The 17,354-nt window shown below is 41.3% G+C and overlaps 1 protein-coding gene across 1 annotated transcript in view; it reads left to right on the forward strand.

Annotated features, from left to right (window-relative positions):
- DOCK5 (dedicator of cytokinesis 5) overlaps nucleotides 1-17,354 on the forward strand; it is a 239,930-nt gene that overhangs the window by 94,126 nt on the left and 128,450 nt on the right. The window contains exons 6-8 of the mRNA XM_049770834.1: nucleotides 1,326-1,422; nucleotides 13,986-14,134; nucleotides 16,732-16,867. Of these exons, the coding sequence (XP_049626791.1) occupies nucleotides 1,326-1,422; nucleotides 13,986-14,134; nucleotides 16,732-16,867 (382 nt within the window). The remainder of the gene's footprint in view (nucleotides 1-1,325; nucleotides 1,423-13,985; nucleotides 14,135-16,731; nucleotides 16,868-17,354) is intronic.

A 17,354-nucleotide genomic window follows, 5' to 3' on the forward strand; every position in this document is an offset into this window, starting at 1 on the left:
CAGCCCAGAACATTCTCAGTTAACAGTCCTCCAGCCAGAGAGATGGCTAGATTCACATAATGCTTTGGGAGAAAATTAGAAGTAAAAACCAGATGTCCTGTTCCACTTTTGTTTCCAAAAGTGTCTTCAGAGCCCCTGACCACAGCCAGGTTGATAGAAATCCAGGGCGAAGAGCAAAAACTCCACCAAGTATACTGCTGGGTAAACTGTAGGTTGCACTTCAACTAGTAAGTTCAAGATAAAAAATTAGAATTTCTTTTTTCTTTTTTTTTGGTTTTTGAGTCACACCCAGCAGTGCTCAGGAGTTACTCCTGGCTCTATGCTCAGAAATCGCTCTTGGCAGGCTCAGAGGACCATATGGGATGCCAGGATTTGAACCACCATCCTTCTGCATGCAAAGCAAACGCCTTACCTCCATGCTATCTCTCCGGCCCCCCAAAATTAGAATTTCTAATAAGGTTCCACTCTTTTATTGTGCATATTTTAGAGTTCTTACTTTAAGATATTTGAAATTCAAATGTAACCAGCCGCCATATAAACTTACTTGATAAATCTATGGATTCTATCATTAATCCCCACTTCATTGCTGGTTCACAATCTCCTTTTATCCTTTCATTAATGAGAATCATATCAGAGAGAATTTATGTGAATGAGTGTTGGACCTACCTCATATGAATCTCCCTGTGAGTTAGTGAGGACTTTTATGGTATTTTTTTGTTTGTTTGTTTTGTTTCCGGGCCATGCCTGGTGGTGCTCAGGGGTTATTTCTGGTTTTGCCCTTAGAAATTACTATTAGCAAGCTTGGGGGACCATATGGGATTTCAGGGATTGAAACCAGGTCTGCTATGTGCAAGGCAAATACCCTACCCACTGTGCTATCACTCTGGCCCCCATATGTCATATTCTGGAAGTGGCGGATTAGAAGGAAACAGCCATTCTACAAAGGGTTCCACTTCAGTTCTCACCAGCACATTTTGAGTGAGAATCTCAACTCTTGTGTCATTTGCACAATATTGATAGAAATAGCAGAATAGAAGATTTTGGCTTCTATTCCAGGACTCTTTAAAGTGAACCAGTCTATTATAAAGATTGTTAGATTGCACGACAGCCTGCTCTGTGGCAGGAGCTGGGTTCATTTTATTCATGATGATAAGGTAAGCTTAAATAGAATGAAATCTTCTACATTAAACCTCACTACAAGTTTTGCTTTGTTTCAAACCCAGCTAACCCCTATCACATCCCTGAACTTTGGGGGAATATTCCCTCCAGGAAAAGCAGTGCTGACACACCAGGAGTAAAGCAAGCATGTCTCTGGTTCTCTTTAGGCAGCATGAGACCGTGATTCCTGGTGAGCTGCCCCTGGTCCAGGAGCTCACATCTACGCTTCGAGAATGGGCTGTCATCTGGCGCAACCTCTATGTGGTAAGTGGGAACTAGCTCCTTTATTTCCCTAGGCCTTCAGCCTGCCCGACTGAAAGGCATTGGGCCACTTTTTAACACTGTGTGTTAAATGATGCTCAGTGACACTTTGACCACATAAAGGTAAAACATCTTTTCCTCAGGGTAGAGGATAATGATGTGTATTGGGAGAGAAGTGGATGTTATCATGATATCAGTCTTTTCTCAACTGGGAAACCTTCTGATTATAAATAGCCATGATAACTATAAGCACTCGGGCACTACCTAATGCCTATGAATCTTCCATATTTTGGAATAATTTGTTGTTTGATGATTACTCACCTCTCCATGTCCCCCAGTGAATGGAAATGTAAAGGTTTTTCCATGCTCAGCCACTTAGGAGTGCCAATAGGGTGGCAATTTTTGTCTGTTTGTTTGGGGGTCATAACTGACTGTCCTCACTGAGTTGCTCAAGAATTACTCCTGGCGTTTTTTCCTGGGGATCATATAAGATTCTTGGGATCAAATGTCTATAAGGCAGGCACCTACCTCATGTATTGTCTCTTCTGCCCCAAGGTCTTTACCATGGCAGTACCACATAGTTTTGGAAACCTATTTGGTGTTAAGCCCTGATCTAAATACTCCTTTTCTGGGCTGACTTAGAGTGGTACTCTAAGTATCACTAAGGTACTCTAAGTACTCTAAGATCATGGTTTGACTTCAGAATGCTAAGATAAGCTAGTTCAATGGGCTATTATACAGAATCTACTTTCTTTTCTCCAAATAAACCATATTACTAGTTGTGTGTGGGTTTGTGATTGAATAAGGTACAGTAGGGTTTAATATTAGCCTGAAAACAGAGTTGCTGGAGAGAGATTACAGGGTCTGAGGTACATTCCTTATGTCAGTTTAACCCAGTTGAACCCTGCCACTGCATATAGTCTTTTTTTTTTTTTTTTTTTTTTTTTTGGTTTTTGGGCCACACCCGGTGACGCTCAGGGGTTACTCCTGGCTATGCGCTCAGAAGTCGCTCCTGGCTTGGGGGACCATATGGGACGCCGGGGGATCGAACCGCGGTCCGTCTCCTAGGCTAGCGCAGGTAAGGCAGGCACCTTACCTCGAGCGCCACCGCCCGGCCCCATGCATATAGTCTTTTAAGCACAGGCAGGAGTTACCGCTGAGCACAGATCCAGGAGTATCCCCTAAGCATCATTCCCCCCCGCCCACCTCCATTCAAAGTAGAGAAGCCCAAACTGTGAGAGGGTCACTGTTCTGCAAAAAACAAAAGTGAGAAAATTCAGTTTTAGCAAGCTAGTATTTTCTAGATTTTAGGAAGCTCTTTTCTGGACACTGAAATGTAAAAACTACTTTCAGTGGCCCTTATTTCTTGGATGCTCCAGGGATAAGCATGTTTAGTCTCTATAAACATCTTCCTGAGAGACCAGGACTTCCTGTGATGATATAGTCTCTTATTTGATATGTGAGTGAGTTCAGTGGGTAATGAGTCCATTACTCTCAGTGGTCTGGGAGCCAATCTTTTCCTTTAGGTGACTTGCTTATTGTGGCTTTTGCTCAATCAAATGTTGAGCCTTCAATTTTGACAAGCTAATTTTCTAAAATAATGGATGAACTACTAATTTTAGATCCTAAACCCTAAGTACTAATAAACATAAGTACTGTGAACAGGAATCTGAAGTGCTTTCTGGCATAGTTTCCAAGTTTAATGTAAGAGACTTAATTCTATCCAGGGCTATTGTTCCTGTGATGGATCATAGCAGTTGATAATCACCAGCCTCTTTGCTGATAATGCACGTGATTTCTCTGTCTGACCATTTTTCAAGGGCTGGTTTACATTTTTTTCTTCTTCATAATGTGTCTTCTGAACATGCCAGTCTATAATGTTTCCTTCTCCACTATAGGAATTCTTGTTGCCAGACCCATCATTTTGCCCTTGAGACATGCAGCTTTCTAATGCAAGTGATCTTTTGATCTTTTTATGTTTGAGGAGGGAACTAGCCTGTAGGGTCTTAATCACAAGTTCTTGTGGGTAGAAGTACTCTCTGGCTTCATTGATCCTTCTCTGAACTTTTATTGGAAATGTTCTCAGGTTCTGGTTACTTGCTTGATAAGTGTTAGATATAACCAGTTTGATGGATGAGAAATTGCATATAAATGTCAATTATGAAGAAAAGTTCTTTCTGTAAATTGATGAGTGGTGAAATAAATATATTGGACAGTAAGAACTAAACATTGATTTTTGTAAATCAAGCCAAGATTGTATGAATAAGGAAGAACTTTCTTGCCAAATCATTACTCTGTGCTCTTAGTTCAGTATTAGAAACATGCCTCTGCCTATCCACAAGTAATGGTGAAAAGCCCACTCCCAAATAGAAGTGAGGAATATGTAGACAGGGAGGAAGAAATGTATTTGGACTTAAAGTCCAGTAGTAATTAAGTGATTATTAACTTTCTGTTGAGGATTTCCTCTGTGGAAGCCATTTAATAGCTTCTAAATGGGGAAAAAACAACAACAACAAATTAGTCTCACTTAGGGGGCTATACTTTTTCTTGTCAATATTTGAAAATATCTTTTATAGCTGCTCTTGATTATCTAAAAGATTTATGGTGGGAATCTTATATCAGGTAATCAGCCAATAGAACTGATGCTGCTTTTGTCATATGCATATTACTCTTTATGAAATTTAGGTTAAATGTGTATTTTTTTAAGTTTATTCTGACTTCATATTTTTCCCTTTTTTCTTTCCTAAATCCCTGACAATTCTGACTTCTTCTTTATCAAAAACTTGTATAAAATTAGGAAGGATAACATAAAAGCATTGTTTTCCACTGAGTAAAAAAGTACAATGATAGGGCCAGAACAGTGGGTAGGGGGGTGTTTGCTGACCCAAATTCATTCCCCAGAATTCCATATGTTTCCTTCCCAAAGCCTACCATGAGTGATTTCTGAGCACAGAGCAAGTCTAACCCCTAATCTCTGGTAGGTATGGCCCAAAATCAAACCAAAAATAATACCCAACTATAATCATGCTGCTTAAATAAAGATTTTATATATTAAAGAAAAATTAAACAAGAATACAATGAACTCACATTTATAAGTTTTTTGGTTTTCTTTTTGGTTTTTGGTTTTTGGGCCACACCCAGTAATACTCAGGTGTTACTCCTGGCTATGTGCTCAGAAATCGCTTCTGGCTTGGGGGACCATATGGAACACTGGGGGATCAAACCGTAGTCCGTCCTAGGCTAGTGTGGGCAAGGCAGACGCCTTACCTCTAATGCTACCGTGCCGGCCCCACATTTATAGTTTTATTTCCCTGCAGTACACACACAATGAATTATTATATATTTTAAAATTGTGTGTGAATTCTTAAAATCCATGTAACTGTAGATAAACATACCTATTTTTCTTCCATACTCATATATATGTGCATATATATGTATATATATATATATATATAGTTTTTTCCTTTTTTTTGTTTAATATGTAATTTTTGTTTTTTGGACAATATCCAGTAGAGTTCAGCAGTGTTCAGAGGGACCATATGGGATTTAGGAAATTGAACCAGGTCAGCTTTGTGCAAGATAAGTGCCCTGTCTGCTGTACTATTGCTCCAGCCCAATACTCATACTTTTAATTTGTGTTTTTACTTTCTGATTTTATGGGTAAATTCTTTGGATTGGTATGAAGATAAATATATGCACGTACTTTTACAAATATTTTTATTACTGTATCTCTCACTTGAATTTCTTCACACAGATCGACAAGCTAAATACAATCATGGATCTGTTGAGATAGTTCAAAAATAACCAAAAACATGAGCACATGTTTTGGATGCAGAGGTCTAGGCTTGATTTCTGACACACTGTTGTCTCCTGGTCATTTCTAAAAAAAATGCCCCTGGTCACAAAGCTGGCAATACCCATCAAAGATTGCCAGGCCTGGCCCAACCTTTCACTTTCCCCTCCACCACACACACAAGTAAAAAGACTACCGTGGTGTCATAGAGCCTCTACATTTTCCTAGAACACATATCCTAAACTCATTATTTTTAGTTCACATTCACAAGGAATTTATATAATCCATCCAGAGTCTTGTGTCAGGGGAAAATGCAATTCATTAAACAGGTATAGTCCAGCCTTGTGCCATAGATAATCACTCTGGAAAAGACTGTTGTTCGTAAACTATGGCTATTTTCTGGAGTCAGACTCTAACCATGATGTAGTGAACATACATCTATTTTAAAGGGAACAAATGTGCATGTGGCCAAGAGAGAGGAATACATTCATTTAAAGTTTCTCTATTACATTATTATAATATAATATCCTGGTGGTCTGTGTGTGGGTGAAACAGGCTGTAGATGTACGTGGGTGGAAATCAGGAGGCTTTGTTTTCCTCCTAGCCCTGCCCTAATTTTCTCTGTGTGGTTTTGAGCAAGTAGATTGAAGACTACACACATCTTCTCTTAGGCTGATGTGTGAAAGTGGTGTCAAACCTGCTCTGTTTACTTCCTAGTGTTGTGATCATATATAAAGATTTGGTGGCCCTGTATAAAATCTCCCCATGCACCATATTTTGAAGCAGAGTTGCTGCACAAAATAATCCAAACCAGGCTGAGGGTGAAACAGGTGTAGACTGGTAATCTTCTACCTCATTATCAAGAGTAAGCTGCCTCATAGCTGAGTACAGAGACCACCCTCAGGTGGGGGCAGATAAGGACAAGCTATCCTAAGCCACTCCTTTCCAGGTTTACATGTAAAGCAATCTCTGTTTTGGGGTTAGACCAAGTTGTAAATAAACAGATACAAAGGAACTAGGGATGATATTTGTTTTGGGTAAAACAAGGTGTAATCTAACAGCCCTGGAATCCTTGTATGGGCAGACCATCAGGACTCTGCAGAAGTGAACATGTAACTCTTGATGCCAGCTGGACTGGAAACAGTAGCCACTTTTGCTGGCCTCCCTGTTGACTGTCTGGGCTTGGCATCCCTCTTCCCGCCTCTGAGTCTCCCTTCTGTACCTCCTAATCCAAGGCCACTTTGTCTTGTATTATCATTGAAAGCAGAGTAGCCTTGAACACTTGCTAACCAGGCTGTTTCTCACCCTAGAATATTGAATCTTCTTTGTTTAGGTTCAAGTTCAGGAAGCATCGGTCATTCTAGAAAGAAACAAGGAAGCATACCAACACAGAGAAAAGGGTGAGACAGTTCTTGGAGCCGAAGTGCTAATATAGCAGGGAAGGTTGTTTCCCTTGAGTGTAGCTGACTTGAATTTCATTCCCGATAACCCATATAGTCCCCTGAGCCTTCTAGGAGTGATTCTTGAGCACAGAGCCAGGAGTAAGCCTTGAGCACTGCTGGATTTGTCTCCTCCCCCAACAACACAACAAAGATAGTTCTTGGTGAACTTTGCTTACATGGCTCTCCTCGATTGGAGCCTGTTTGCTGGTCATGTTTTCAGGAGGTGATCAGGAAAAGAGAAAATTTGGTGAATGAGAAGGTGATCATGTGCTGAAGGAGCAAGACTGGACAGCAACCAACACTGATTTGTTGACTTGTCTTTCTTGGTAGATACTTTTGTTCAGCAGCCTAGAACAAATTTATCAGCAGCCTAGCACAAATCTATCTTGTATCACACTTTCTTAATGAAAATTCAGCTCTTAAAAATGGACAGGTTTGGGTCAGGAGATAGCAGGAAGCCTGAATTCTTATCTCTTATGCAAAAGGCCCTGGGTTTTGATGCTGGTCACTAATGACCACTAGGCTTCTAGCCCTGGTGGCCCATAGGATCAGACTGGAAGAATCACACCACCAGGGCTTGGATCACTAGGAGTGAACCCACAGCTTCTGGGAACTTGCTGGGAAGGTCCACTCCCCCTGCTCCCCGAATGGACAAGATAGTTTATTTGCAGGCACAATGAGGCAATGATTTTTGAAAGAGGGGTTGTCTGAAAGTTGTGAGGTATCTAGGTATCTCATTGCCAGAAACATGCTCTTGAACATCTCCCTAAGGGTTGGCACAGTGCTCTTCTCTGCCTTTCAGCTGGGGAAATGCTCGGTGCCTTTTAGTCAGCCAGGCTGTTTGATACATGGAAGTGTGGGAGACAGTCTGAGCCTTTCTCCTGATGGAAAAGAGATTCCGACATATCCTGGTGAGACAGGGTGGTTAATACATGTGGTTAGATCGAGTAAACGTGTGAAAATGAGGTCTGATCTCTCATTTGCCAGTAAAATTAAACCAGGTGCTGCTCTGCAGTTCTGTAAATACCCGCAAAAGAATAAAATGCCTATAGAGTTGAGGGGGGCGGGGAAAGCAAGCTGGGCGGGATGAATTGCCCTTTCTTCTCATTCTTGCATATCCAGGCAGATTAAAGCCACTCCAGCCTAATCTTTTTGAACTGGTGGTTATTACTGGCGGCTGGAGTCAATGCTCTGAAGTGTAATTAAGTGGGTCTCATGGTTTGAAATCCGTGTCTGATTGCTTATTGCCCAGGACAGAAAATTCCCTTTGGAAACTTCATCTCAGTGTGAGAAATTCTCTGCCTGCTGCAAGCCCTGGGCTGCAGTGGCTCCCAGGAGAAGCAGGGGAACCTCCTCAGCTCTGGCTGGGACAGGCAGGGACTAACTGCTTTGGGCAGTTTTGAGGTTTATTTATTTATTTTTTTCACTTTGTTTCCTGGCTTTCAGGATGTTTTCACAATTTTATTTTTTATTGAACTTTAAGTCAAGCCTTGCAGACCACAAAGATAGTACGGGGTTGAGGCATTTGATTTGATACATTTAAACCTGATCCACTTCCTGATATCACATATGGCTCCCCATCAGTGCCAGGAGTGACCCTTGAGCATATCACCAGGAGTAGCCCCCAACCTTACCAGCTACAAAATAAACAACAACTAGCCAAGCCTTCTTCACTTATCAGGCAGTGCCCTTCCTGATATAGAGATTGTGACAGGATAGAAAAATTGGTAGGAGCGTTTCCCATAGAGTTGGCAGAATCAATGCAATAGACACTAAAGCAGAACAAACACCATTCTGGACCCAGGAATTACAGTTAATCTGCAAGGTGAATTGTGAGCGTTGTAAAGACAGAATATGCTGAGTGTGTGAGTACATTAGGAATGAGGAGAGCAGCCTCAAACCCAGTTAGTCAGGAAGTTGCTTAGGGAGTAATTGAGTTTGCTCTCTCTCTCACAGACTGGTGGAAGCTCATCCTGGAGAATGGATCTCAGTTCTGGTCCCATTATTATCCTGAAGGGCATTGCCCTGAAGGTATCATTTCCCCAGTAGCAATCTAGTGATCCTATTAGAGGTAGAGACCAAATCCATACTGTTTATTGTTTTTTCCCCAAAATTTTATTTTCATTTTATTAAGTTTTTTAAATTTAGAAAGCTTTTTTTTTTTTTTTTTGGTTTTTGGGCCACACCCAGTAACGCTCAGGGGTTACTCCTGGCTATGTGCTCAGAAGTTGCTCCTGGCTTGGGGGACCATATGGGACACCGGGGGATCGAACCGCGGTCCGTCCAAGGTTAGCGCAGGCAAGGCAGGCACCTTACCTTTAGCGCCACCGCCCGGCCCATTTAGAAAGCTTTTGATGATTAAGTTTTAGCCATAAATGTTCTAGCACCAATCCCACCCTCAGGGTTCACTTCCCATTATCAGCCCCCTACCACTCTCCAGCAGCCCTTCTTGACAAGATCACTTTAAAGTCTGGTTGTTGAAGTTTGAATCTCAACAATCTTGACTCTGTCGGACATTGTTATAGCTGGAAAACAAATCCACACAGAAAATAAGTCAAGGAGCAGAAGGAAAGTGATTCTTGATGAATTAGCATGTGTACAGGACAGTTGTGTGGATGGTTGGAAGGTGGAGCAGAGGACTTGGATTTTTGTCTGATCTGTGACTTGGTCCCAGTGTCCTAATGTCACCCATAAGGCCTAAACTTAAAGAAAATAGCCAGTGGTTATTTATTTCTTTCATTACTAAAGGCCACTTTTTTTTATGTGACTGGTTTCTTTGGAGGATGGGGTGCGGTGGGGATTGGGACACACTGGGGCAGTGCTCAAGAGTTTACTCCTAGTCCTGTGCTCAGGAATTATTTCTGGTGGTGTTTGGGGGACCATTGGTCATGTATAAGTATTGAGTGGAATGCTATTTCTTATCAAGGGGAAAAAAGCACTTCCAGGGCTGCTCTTCTAAGTCAGGTCACCCTTTCCCCTTCGTTTGCCCTGTCAGGTTGTCAGTATGTTCACTAATTTCCACTCCTGGCTAGCCATAATTTTATTGAGTGTTTGGTCACCCTGCAGGGTTACATTACAAGACACCGGGGAGGTGACAGCTGATGCTTCATTCCATATATGTTGTTGGACTCTGTCTCCCCCACCCAACCTCTGAGCTGGAAGCTCCTGCTTCCAACCCCATATACTATGTACCTTAACCCCTTCCTTCTGGTCTGCCACTGCCTCCCCCTCTTGGAGGTTGTCTGAGCTAGCACCTACAAGTGCCATTGTATGGTCCTCACCTTCCATAGTCAACACAAATCTCCCTCTCCCTGTGTGCGTCATTGCATCATGGATAAAATGTTAAAATATATTCCTCTTGTAAGGCGTTTGCCTGGCATGCAGAAGGATGGTGGTTCAAATCCTGGCATCCCATATGGTCCCCTGAGCCTGCTAGGAGCCATTTCTGAGCATAGAGCCAGGAGTAACTCCTGAGTACTGCCGGGTGTGACCCAAAACAAACAAACTATATATATATATATATATATATATATATATATATATATATTGCTCTCTACCCCCCAAAAGTGCACTAACCATCATGGCCCCTTTTGTGACTTTGTATTTATCCTCAGGATTTAATTTTTTTTTAAAAGAGAGCAAGATTCAGAATTAAGATGTAAAGTAAGGTTTTAGAGTTATTGCTTTCTTTTTTTGAGGATAAAGAGCAACCTTATCAGTGCTCAGGACTGACTCCTGGCTGATTACTAAGGGTGCATTCCTGACAATGCTCAGGGGCTAGTGTTGGAGACAGAAACCGGGTCAGCTGCATATAAGGCATGCTTCCTACCTACTATACTAGCTCCCCGACCCTCATAATCTTTTAATACAGATTCTAAGCAAATGTAGGATTTTTATTACTATTGGTTAGCAAATGATAGTGTAGCTGATCCTCATACAGAAACAGGAGGGTGTTTTCAACTTGAGCCATCAAAATTTGAGTTCAAGTCACTCCTGTATCTCAGGAATGTACTGAATTTTGTGGAATCAGAGATATTACTAAATAAGATATCTGCTCTCTTAAATTATGTAACAGTGTCTGATAGTGAAGGGGAAAATAGCTGGGCTTGGGATGAGGCACTTGGCGGGAGGTACCACTTGAACAACAAACTTGATCTCTGGCAATTGAGAAAGTTGTGCAGTGGGAGGCCAAAGACCAGGAAGGTGGGAATTTTCAGAGATCCTGGTCCTGGGATGGTTCTGGAGTGCTTGCTTTCCTCCTTAGCTGTCTTCATTTCCTTCCTCAGGAAGCCCTAGTCTCAGGGGCTAGCTATTGCTAAATATCTTACTAAGAGCGATCTTTGGAATGCAGCAACAAAATTAATTTTCTTGAAGTAAATGGAGAAATTGCTTTCTTTGGTGTGTTCCAGCATGTCTCTTCAGAATTAATTTGGCACAGTGAATAAGAGAATGGCTGTTTCACTCTTCTTTTGGGGGAAGAGGATAAGTGAATAAGATGGATATATACAGGCAATAATTAAATTGCCTTCAAATAGTGTCTAATATAATTAAGACTAGAAACTTGTAAACATGTGACCTAAACAAAGCACTCTCTCTTGCTCTCTCTCTCTCCACTCTCTCCACTCTCTCTCTACTCGCTCTCTTGCTCTCTCTCTGTCTCATCTCCCCCACCATAGTGGCTTCCTAAGACTTAGAGCTCTTTCTTTACCATATTACAAGCTTATCTCTTTCTTAATATTCAAAGCACAAGAAAAAACAACAACAACAACAACAAACCTTAACTAAGCTTTAGACAGGAATGTGCCCAGAAAAAGATTCACTTTCTGCCTTTCAGCTTTTAAAGGCAAAATCACATTGACTGAATATCTCATTCCTTATTCTAGTTTAAATTATAGTGAGTTAGAACATTTTATAAAAAATGAAATGTTGGGGGACCGGAGAAATAGCATGGAGGTAGGGCGTTTGCCTTGCATGCATAAGGATGGTGGTTCAAATCCCAGCATCCCATATGGTCCCCCGAGCCTTCCAGGAGTGATTTCTGAGAGTAGAGCCAGGAGTAACCCCTGAGTGCTGCCAGGTGTGACCCCCCCAAAAAAAAATATTGGGGCCGGAGCAGTGGCGCAGGACGTATGACTGCCTTGCCGGCACTAGCCTAGGATGGACCTTGGTTCAATCCCCGGCATCCAATATGGTTCTCCTAAGCCTGGAGTGATTTCTGAATGCATAGCCAGGAGTAACCCCTAAGCATCACTGGGTGTACCCCCCAAAAAAAAGAAATGTTAAAAAAAGGGGGGCATTTTTCTTAATAAATATAGAATTTGATAAAAATACCTTGTTTGGGGTTTTTTTGGTCTTTTGGGAGCAGACCTGGTGGTACTCAGGGCTCTGCATTTAGAAATTACTCCTAGTGGGCTTGGGGGACCATATGGGGTACTAGGGATCGAACCTGAGTTGGTCACATGCAAGCCAAACACCCTACCCAATGTACTATTGCTCTGGCCCCCAAAATGTCTTATTTTTATGCCTTTTTAAGTTGGCTTATGATCAAGAGGCAGTTCAGAAAAAACCAAAAGCTATGAACATGGCTCATTTTCAGATGTAAAGTAGATTTCAGTCTGTTTTCCAGACCAATAGTGTTAATAGAGTATATTGTAGTTTATAGTATTAACAGGGCCAGATCGGTGGCACAGCTATAGGGTGTTTACCTTGCACGCAGCTGACCTAGGATGGACTGTGATTCAATCTTCCAGTCTCCCATTTGGTCCCTCAAGCCAGGAGCTATTTCTGAGCACAGAGCCAGGAGTAACCCCTGAGCATCACCGGGTTTGACCCTAAAACAAACAAACAAACAAACAAAATATTATTAGTTAAGCATATTTAATAACAAATAAATTCCCTATTGTATCTGCAAGGAACTTTGAACTTCCATTAGGGCTTCTCTCTCTCTCTCTCTCTCTCTCTCTCTCTCTCTCTCTCTCTCTCTCTCTCTTTTGGTGGGGGGGAGGCACTTCTATGTAGTGCTCAGGGGACCGGAGAGCTACTTCCTGGAATGCACAGTCAAGATGCAGTTGATATTTAATGGTACTTAGGCACTAGTGCCAGGAGCCAAAAGCACCTCACTGATTTTACTGGTGGTTTCTCTAGGGTTCTATGTGGTCATGTCTGAAGAGGGGGCTGTGATGCTGTAGGAATGTATTTTGTATTATTGTATTTGAATTTATTGTATTTGTATTATTGGACTTTTTATTTGTTGTGTTTTGGGGTCATTCTGGTAATACTGGTTACTTCCGGCTGTGCACTCAGGAATAACTAATGGCAATGCTTGGAGGATCATATGGGATGCCAGGGATAAAACCCAGGTAAGCCACATGCAAGGCTGATATGCTGTACTCTCTCTCTGGCCCAGGAATTTAACATCTTGGGATGGATTAAAACAAGTCAAGATGGTCCTGAGTTCTGGATTACTTGATCAGAATCAATTCTAGAAGATATTAGAGGGATAGCACACTCAGAGTAGTGTTTTTAGGAAGACTTTTATTTTCTGGTCCATATCTTGCAGTGCTCATGAGCAACCCCTAGCTTTGCTCAGAGGACATTATATAGTACTTGGGATACAAACCAGACTTGCTTCACTTTCTGTATAGTCTCTCTAGTCCCAGAAAGAGACTTTTTATTGAGATTAAGAAACTCAGAATTGACATCTTATGGAGGGGGACTGTGCCAATTTAGGATGAGAATGGACTGAGTTTGGAGAATGTGGACAAAGTGATTCTACGTAGAATAAATAACATGTTGAGAAGATCTGATGTGTGGACCTTATAAATATGGTTATAGTTTTGCATGTAAAGAGTACAGATTTTGGGGGCTGGAACCATATCACAGCGGGAGGGTGTTGGCCTTGCATGCAGTCAATCTAGGACGGACCTGGTTCGATCCCCAGCATCCCTTCTAGTCCCCCTAGCCAGGAGCAGTTTCTGAGTGCATAACCAGGAGAAACCCCTGAGCATCACCGGGTGTGGCCAAAAAAAAAAAAAGAGAGAGTATAGATTTTTGTGGTCAAATTGTGTTGTGTATGCTATACACATCTATATAAAATGATCTATAATTATGATTAGTCAAGATCAGAAGAGATCACAGTGTGATCCGTATCTGAACACCAGTGGAAATCACTGGAAGGTTTTCAATGTATGAAAAGTGTAATTGGAATTTTAGGGTACATGGTTGACTTAGCATATTTATTTTAACACCAGCTAGTCATTCTTCAGAGAATCCAGTCAAAAGGTGCTCTCCTCATGCATTACACTTTTTCCTCTCTCACTTTATCATCTTAGAACAACAAGGTGATACTGTTCCGCCAGCTACAGCAGATGACATACAGCCTGATCGAGTGGCGGTCCCAGATCCTATCTGGAACACTCCCCAAGGATGAGCTGGCGGAGCTCAAGAAGAAGGTCACAGCCAAAATTGATCACGGAAACAGGTAAATCAGGGATGTGTTTCCCCTGGGAACTTGAAAAGGGCTGCTCCATGTTCATGCTAAGTAATTAGCTTGTCATGGGGCTTTGATTGTGGTGGTTGCCAAAGAATGATGTTTATTATACTATCTTGGAAAATACTTAATTTGTTGGAAAAGAAGAATGGCAATGCCTTCCATGGCCAGACCTTAGTGGTGGGTCTCAGATCCCAAGCAGAAAATTAAGGTAAAGGGAGGGTAGATATTGGATGAAAATAACTCAACTACCAAGCCAGAAGGCCCCAAACAGCTTACAACATGTTTGGAGACAGCCATTCTTTCTGTTCTTTCAGACCATTTTCTCTCCATTCTTCTAATTCGAACTATTATTTACAGTATGTGAAAACAAATTTCTCAGAAGAGTAAAATATGTTTTCAGTCTAAGAACTCAACTTCTGATGAACTTGGACATTTTTATAGGTTGCAAAAGTGAGGAATTCAGTCATTGTGTCAGTATTTGTTTTTTTGGGTTCGTGCCACCACACCAGATCTTTCAAAAAGACCAGAGGGCTGCTTTAGAACTTTTTATGTTGCTCATTTGCTCTTAAGTTTCATTTCTAAATTTTTTCAACTTGTACATGTTCAATTTCCCCCACTCCCTTTTATCTGTCTTCAGTATCAGGGCTTTTGAATATATTCAGACAAGGTCAAAGGCAGCTCATCATCCTACTACCTTAAATAGACTTTCAACTGCGTTCAGAAGTAGCCAGAATAAACAACCTTGATAGGTCAGATTCATCCTTGTTTATGAGTTGTCCTATCTTATACTTCACATGTATTAGTTGATTTTTAACACTCAAAGTATCTGTTATTCTCATTTTTATATATAGTTAAACATACTAGGTGAGTGTAAATGATATGCATTTTAGTCATATAAGTAATATATGGGAAATTACAAATATGAGCCCAAATCTTCAGCTTCGTGTCATATGCTTCTTTCTTAAGGTTTAAAATAAACAATTAAAAAAAAAAACAAAGCAAAACAATTTCCTGCCACATATTCATCCACAGAACTGTAATCACAGGGTTGCATTGTCAATCATTTAGTGCTGGGGCTTCTTAAACAGTTAGTCAAGGTAGGAGGCAATTCCCCTGCCCAGATGCTCCCTCTATATTTTTAGGTCTTTTCACAGTATGGCATTGGCTCAGAGAACCTTGATCTCTCTGGCACAGTGTTTAGCATCCCACAAACAGAACAGGCCTGCTTTTCTCTTCCAGCTTTTTGGAAGCCACTCAAGAAATAATGAGGCTCTGTCAATGCTTCAATGATCCTGCCTCTGAGTAGCCAGCAGGCTATTACTGGGTGGGCTGTGGGTCTGACTACCAGGGCAAGGGACCTGCCAGATTAAGTCAGTTGATAGAGATACTATTCAAAATAAGGAGGGAAGGAAAGAAGACATTCTTTTTTCTTCCAAAAAAAAAAAAATTGGCACATTTGATCTTATCACTGAGCTTTCTTGCAGTTTGGTCTTCCATCCCCAGATTGCTGGTGTCTGGAATGTTCACAGGGCACTTAGATGGAAATATCCTGTTTTCACCACAGTCCCCAACTTCTTGGAACCAAGCAAAACTTTTCTACATCTTTGCAAATGTTGGCATACAAAATTTGGTAGGGATCGTGCCATGTGTAGCTCATGTGACTTTGGAAAACACTCATAACTCTTCCTTACTAAGCCAGGTTTTTAATTTGCTAGTTGATTCAACCAAAGGTAACACTTATTAAGATCAGACTGAATGTTGGATATTATATTGTGCTTTATAAGTATTGTTTCATGAAATTTTCACTTCAGTTGTAAACCATAGAGAGCAGTAGTTAAAACTTAGGAAACAAGCTTTGAGAAGATAATATGAATTACTCAGTAACCTTGCTAGCAAGTTTTAAAGCCAAGATTCCAATCCTGGTCTGCCTGACACTGGAACTCATGGCATAATGAAAACTGACTTCATTGTTTTTCCTCATTGGTTTGAATTTAGTACTTTTCACCCAACCTGTGCCTTTCAGAGAATTAGGACAGAGCCCAAATATATGTGCTTTCTATCTTTCATAATACCTATGTCAAACAGAGAAAACTTTAAAAGGCAATGTTTAGGGCCAGCGCAATATAATATGTGAGTTGGGTGTTTGACTTGCTTGCAGTTGACCCAGGTTCCATTCTCAGAACCCCATAATGCCCCCTCAGAACTGCCAGGAGTGATCTCTTAGTTCAGAGCTAGAACTCAACCCGTAGCACCACCAAGGTGGCTCAGAAACAAAGACACAGTGATGGTTAAAGAAATTTGGTTAGAATCAGTACTCGATTTGTCTTTGCTACTGAGTTCTGCGACTGCATTACTTTTTTATGTCATTATACAAGTTTGGTTAGTATTATTGTAAGCATCTTAGCCTTATTGTTTTAATGAAAAGGGGCAGAAATTGAATGGAGAAAAGTCATTGACCTGTTCTTAACCCACCTTGTCCTCCACTTCCCTTGTTCTACCTATGAATTTCAGCGTCTCCTATGAACTATTGAGTTAAGTTTATTCTGTGAGGAGAACTAACTGACCATGCTTTCTTTTCTTTCTAGAATGCTTGGGTTGGATCTGGTAGTGCGAGATGACAATGGGAACATCTTGGACCCTGACGAAACTAGCACTATTGCCCTCTTCAGAGCACATGAAATGGCTTCTAAACGGATTGAAGAAAAGATTCAAGAAGAAAGGGTACTTTTCCTCAGATGCACAGATTTTAACCACCAAGATTTTGTTTTTTGCTTTGATTTTAAATGGCAAGAAGGGAATCATTGAGCACAGGGGTAAAAATGGGGGGGGGTTGTTTGTTTTTGTTTGAGATCACACCTAGTAGTGCTCAGGTGTTGCTCCTGGCTTTGTGCTCAGAAATCACTCCTAGCAGGCTCGGGGGACCATATGGGATGGCAGGAATTGAACAGAAGTCTGCCCTGGGTTGGCTGCATGCATGGCAAATACCCTACCACTGTGCTATCACTATGGCCCTGAAGCCATGGTTTGATACTAACATTGCATGATCTCCTAAGCATTTGCTAATGATCCTTGGTCACAGAGCTGGCCCAGTATGGTATGAGTAGCACCTAGTATGGCCCAGCCTAACTGCCCCACAAAAAGGGAAAATGTTTATTTCCTTATCTGTAAAACAGAACATAACAAAAAGAATGAGGGGACTGAAGCGATA

Source organism: Suncus etruscus, chromosome 3, assembly GCF_024139225.1.
Source record: "Suncus etruscus isolate mSunEtr1 chromosome 3, mSunEtr1.pri.cur, whole genome shotgun sequence".
Taxonomy (NCBI): domain Eukaryota; kingdom Metazoa; phylum Chordata; class Mammalia; order Eulipotyphla; family Soricidae; genus Suncus; species Suncus etruscus.